Source organism: Sus scrofa, chromosome 5 (assembly GCF_000003025.6).
Source record: "Sus scrofa isolate TJ Tabasco breed Duroc chromosome 5, Sscrofa11.1, whole genome shotgun sequence".
Lineage (NCBI taxonomy): Eukaryota > Metazoa > Chordata > Mammalia > Artiodactyla > Suidae > Sus > Sus scrofa.
Genome location: NC_010447.5, coordinates 29,860,360 through 29,866,359, shown reverse-complemented (window position 1 = coordinate 29,866,359; position 6,000 = coordinate 29,860,360). Strand labels below are relative to the sequence as shown.

The 6,000-nt window shown below is 42.8% G+C and overlaps 1 protein-coding gene across 3 annotated transcripts in view; it reads right to left on the bottom strand.

Moving 5' to 3' along the window:
- MSRB3 (methionine sulfoxide reductase B3) overlaps nucleotides 2,759-6,000 on the bottom strand; it is a 167,778-nt gene continuing 164,536 nt past the window's right edge. For all 3 annotated transcript variants that reach the window (XM_021091955.1, XM_021091957.1, XM_021091956.1), the window contains one exon: nucleotides 2,759-5,938. In XM_021091955.1, coding sequence (XP_020947614.1) covers nucleotides 5,777-5,938 — 162 coding nt within the window. In that variant the 3' untranslated portion in view covers nucleotides 2,759-5,776. The remainder of the gene's footprint in view (nucleotides 5,939-6,000) is intronic.

Sequence of the window (6,000 nt, the reverse complement as noted above, 5' to 3'; positions counted from 1 at the left end):
TATTACCACGGCTTTGACTAGGATGTCATATTTGAGAGAGAAAATGCAGAGATTCACATATGACCAGACAGCTTTAAGGAACTAAGGTTGACTTTATAGAGCCAATAAAGCCCCTTGGAAAAATTGGCCTCAAACCATATTTACAGGGTTCCGAGCAGAGGTTACCAGGTGAGTAAGGAAGGTCATTTCCCAGCAGGCACAGCGACTTCAGAATATTTGGGGGAAACTCGAGAGGAATTCATCCAAGTCCCTAGATACTGCAGGCACAATTAATGGCAAGTTTGGGGCTTGGTTCCTAGCCTAGAGAGGCTTTTAAAAGTTCGGTCTCAGATTTCTTATACATGATTCTAACAAAGCAAGCTTAAAAGAGCTTTTATGGTCTATCACTGTTCTTACTGGACTTATATGTAAATAATCAGGCCAAGTTTATTGCAACTAGACTTAATTTGCAAACAAGTTAGTCTTACTACAGTTATCGTTGATAGAAATAGGGATGATTGTGGAGAGAAAAATCATGTTGCAATAGAAACCACAATGCACACTTGTGGATATTGGATGCAGTTCTGTTCATTGCCTTTCAGGTTTTGTTTCCTACCGGAAACACACTGGACCAGATAATGAATTCTTGTTTCCTCCACTATCTGGCTTCAACTCTTCAAACTAACATTTTCAATTTTTCTCCACCTAACTGACTTGGAATCATTGAGAACTAAAACTGCCCTTTTTTTCCAGAGCCATGCAAGCTAAAGTGGGACAACTTGATATAAACTTTAAGAAGTCACCTCACTCCTATGTGGACAACTTTAAGAAGTCACCTCACTCCTATGTGGACAATCTTCATGCCTACTTCTATGTAGAACACTCAAAAAGCCACCAGAGACATTCAAACTGCAAACCAGGAAAATCTATCAGATTGCCACTGTCTGCCTTACTCCCTCGAAAGATGCTTTGAACCCACCGTCAGGAAATCTCGATCAGCTACCATCAGAACTCAGTAAGTGGAGTTGTAATCTCTCCAATCATTAACCTTGATGTGTGTGTTTTGTTTCTTTGTTTCTGTGGAAGTTGCCTCTTATTAAATACCTGATGCAGGAGTTCCCTTGTGGCAGGGTTTAAGGATCCAGCATTGTCACTGCAGCAGCCTGTGTGGCTGCCGTGGCGCGTTCGAGCCCTGGCTCGGGAACTTCCACATGCGCAGCCAAAAAGAAAAACATAATGAATAAATAAATAAATACCTGATGCAAATACTTTTACCACATGGACCTAACTTGGAGAACCCACCCGTGTCACAGCCTCCTGAAATAAGACACAACACTTTAACTGAGTTGATCTGTTCTCAGGACTAAGAGACTGGTTCAGGGAGATATGGAGCAATCTGCCAATTCAGGAGAGGTTCAAACCTACTTATACCAGATGGCCCAAGATGTTAAAATATTCCACAATCTTACCATATCTTTGAACAGATTCCCGGACCCCTGAGATCACTAACCTATTGCATGGCTTGGCTTTTCAAGTTTGGGACAATGGGTACAGACAGGATTTCGGACTATGGCCAGTATAATTATTATAGTCTTGCTACCGTAATCCTATTTATATGTGCAATTTCTGGGTTACAACATGCCCTACACCTGACTTTTAGTGTCTTTGCTCCCTAGGCCCTAGGCCATTCATGTCGTCGTCTTCTCGTGACTATGATGTTTCAGCATCACAGGGTGGATTGTAATACAAGCCTTGACAGTTGGCTTTTCTTTTTGCAATGCAAATGCCTGATTTAAGCTTCCATTGCCAAGGCATCCACTTCAAAGACAATTGGCTTGAAAAAACACATTGCTGACCCACAGATCCACATGATTAAAGAGCAGACTGTTGGACCCATCTCCATAGAAAGACAACCAGTGATGACAAAACAAGCCATTTTGGAGCATCAGCTAGAAAGGCTTTTAGAATTAATGCTAATTTTCTCACTGACAGTTCCAAGGCAGTGGTTCTGTAACTTGAGCAAACACGGCAATCACAAGGAGGACTGCTAAAACATATATTGCTAAGGCTGTACCCTGGAACTTCTGATGCAGTAAATCTGGGACAGGGCCCCAGAACTTGTGTTTGTAGCAAGTTCCCAGGTGAGGCTGATGCTGCCGTCTGGGGACCACACTTAAAGAGAAGCACTGTTCTAAGGTACACTCCATGACATTGCTGGCCTGTGAATTTTAGGATCCCAGGAATATGACTCACAGAATTAGCTGAAAAACAAAACTCCTCCTCATCACCTCACTTTTCCTCCCCAAATAAACAAGTCCACGGAACTAACCAAAAATTAAACTAAAATTTCCATAACAGATAATACTATACAGAAACTCTTCTGTTAGAGATATTTCAAGGTGAGGTCGTGTGAGCAAAGGGGAACTCCTAACATATTTCCCTAGAGACCAATCCTTGACAACAGTCTAAGTCTACTGTCAAATTCCTTTAACAGAAGCTTAAGTATCAGAATGGTATCGTTCCTGCTTTTTCACCTACAGAGTTAGCAAGACACAACTTGCCAAAGTCCATGAGGCCTCTCCTGGGGTCTGGGGTATGGAGAGTAGGACTAGACCCTACTGTCAGAGCCCCAGCTTAGAAATGCCCCATCAGATAAAATGCCCTCTATCCAAACTACAGACATGTCAGCTGGGTAGGGAGGTAAACGGAGCAGCCTATGGCAAACTCCAATGCATCTGCATGAGAAATGAGAGCAGTTTTCAGAAGTCAGAAACGAAAACCTTTTTATAAAGAAATTTTATTGCATAATTTCTGTATACAACAAACATAGGAAAAGGGTTTTTAATGAAAATTTCATGTCATTTTTCAAAAGATTTGAATCGCTTGGAGAAAAATTATTACAAAGCTATCTAAGGCAAAAATAGATAATCCCTTTCATCATATTCCATATTTAAAGCAAGGCATTTTCAATTCAGTTAACATGGAGAGGCTTTCAAATTGCTATATCATTGCATTAAGAGTTATAATTCATCTATAAAGTGAAAAGTTTAAACACATAGAAATGTTCTCTAACACAATATATAATGTTGCTTTCTTCAGATCCATTCTACATGAGTGTATGGACATAACTTTTTACACTCCAGCAAAGAAACCTGCGTCTCCTAATGGTACAGTGAGGGCTGGAGTGCAGAGGGGAAAGTCCCACACATTTCCTACGTTAAATGGCATAACTCCTGCAGATCACATACACCTCGCCATATTGACTCAGTTCATTGCACTCCATATCCTGCAAAAATAAATCTAGTGCTTGACAGCTGACATTATTGCTCACTTACGTTTTAGTAATATATTTCTTTAACATAAGACAGAAATATACTGAAATTTGATACCACTTAAACTCAAAAGCAATCTGAAATTAAACCATGTGCATACACCCCACTTTCTTTTTTTCAATGGATGTTGCATTTTTCTTAAAGTTGATGCTGGAAAATGTGGTAGAAGAAAAACAGGCTTTCCTTGAAACAAAGAGTAAGCATTAGAAGAGGAGCTTTTTGAGGGGAATGTTAAGCCCTACAATAAAACTGGAGGAACAATGAGAATCTAGAGTCTCTGGGGAGAGGGAGAAGGCCACCGTTTATCTTCCTTGTCCACCCCAAAACTGTGCTCGAGTCCAGCAAACCCTGGGGCAGGCCACCACCTAGAGCTGGAGCCACGAGAAGTACTGTGTGAGCCCCTGAAGGATGCACTGCATGCTCGGACAGGCGTGTCCTGGGGGACCCACCTCTTAGGGATCCTCAGGTTACTAGGCAATGTCAGGACACCCTCTGCAAGGTTGAGAAAGACTTCTGGGATAGTCTGGATGCTGAGGCTTCAAGGATCTTAAATTCTACATCTCACTTCTAGAAGGAAGTGAAACCTGCGAATTCCAGAGTGACCCCAGAGCCTGAGGTGAAACATCTGGGAGCTGAAAGAGGAAGAGCACAATGTATTTGGAAGTGCAAAGTTCCGTGTGGCCCATGTGACAATGACGAGTCACCAAGATGTCAGCGCCTCACCAGGAAGTATCTGGAGAGACACAGAAGGATATGGACGTGACCATACCAACATTCTGACTGATCGCAACTTTTCATTTTAGTTTCTCATTACTTCTTTAAGATTGTCAAGTGTCCCTCTTCCTTATTTTGGTCTTGGTGCTTACAAGGAAAGACATCGGTTTTCATAAGCTTTCAAAGATTTACAAAAATATGTTTAAAAAACTACATTTCAGGATTAGCATTCAAGGTTACAAACACAATATATATCAGTCATAACCTTCACACCTGGCTGCAGCAATACCAAGGAATGTTACCCCTGCTTGGAGCTATAAAAACCTTACTGTGCACAATGGCATCCAGCCCACCAGACTAAATGTTATACTTCCACCAGCAGAGCTTCTTAGAGTAAAACCAGCCATGTTGCTACAAAGAAAATTTTCTGGCTCTTGGCCCAACTGTTTCCATACCAATCAGCTAAGTTAACCTCCTCTCTGTTTCTTTCCATTTCAAATGTCTGGGCTTCGGCCTTTGAGGCAATTAGAACCAGATCAGTTAATTTTTACAAAACTGATCATAATTGTATAGCAATATAGTAATATTCCCCTGAGAGTGTCAATTATTTTACAGATATTGTTAAGTCTGTGTTATATACATAAAGAGTAAGCTAAATAGTTTGTCCCTTGTTACAGAGCAGATGAGCGGGAAGGGTGGGACATGAGCTCCTGCTATGTCTATTTTAACCCCCAGTGTCCTTCCAGAGGTCATCTGGCCAGCCCTGTGCACCAGGTCCCTGGCCCCTTCTCTCCGGGCTCCGTTCTTTACCTGTGGTATCTTGTCAGCCCTTCTGCAGAGCACTGGACATCTAGTTACCCAGGCTTCCTCCTTGGCCTTCTCTGCTCTCTCTTACGTCTGCTACCTTGATGAAGTGTGCTGTCCCAAATATTTTATTTTACACAAGGAATTCACCAAAATGCCCTGCTAGCTGCATCTGGTATTAGGTGTGGAGGGACAGACTTATAAAAGGCCATGGCAGGTGTTCTGTGTGAACTTTGGACAAAACGGGGCTCAACCTTTTACAGTTGCCTTACATTCCAATGTTTTCAATGAAAAATAAAATAAAATAAGGGCCTAACCATGAGGTAATGTTTACTTCTCTGCCACAACACTCAGTGCGCCCTCTCAGATCTGGCAACAATTTAACATAAGGAAAGACTTTAGACCTTCACACCCTTTTAGTGAGAATAAACGACCTTAGCTCAAACTTTCCACAAAGCTAAGAAGTCTCATAAGACATCTCTCCATCCTTATCTTAGGTGGATCTGCACAAATGCCTCGCGGCCATATGTCTCCCAGGTCTCAAAGCCCTGCCTTCCCAGCCCTGGGTCCCGCACTGCAGAGGAGATCTTGATGTTTATGTTTGAAGGCCAAGCACCTTCTGCCTCTGAAGCAAGGAGAACAACAACAACAACAACAACAAAAAAGAAGCTATGTGGGCAAAGAAAATAATGCCAAGCAGTAGTTGAGTGGCTGGTGAAGAAGCCTCACAGAGCTCTCTCCAAGGGTCACTAAAGGTATGAACAGTTCCCGATCTAGTCAATAGCAAAATGCACTGATGGCTAGGGCATCTGTTTAGCAGAAGAAGAAAAATATCAATAGCATAAAACTGCCCTCCTACTTTTGAAAAAATAGAGCTGAGATAGAGGATACTGGGTTTGTCATGGTAGGTGCGCCTTAAGCGCACTTGTCCGCCGGCTCTCCGGCCTCTACAGCTCGGCCCTATTGGTCTGGGCCTGGCCGTCCCCCTCGCTGCCACCTGCGCTGCTGCTCTCCGCAGGCGTGAAAGACAGGGACGCTGAGTTGATGCAGTATCTCTTGCCGGTTGGACGAGGTCCGTCGTCAAAAATGTGCCCGAGGTGAGCACCGCACTGCAAGAGAAGAGCACAAAGTAAGCGAACAAAGCGTGTACAAAACAGACTTGGTGGGGAGC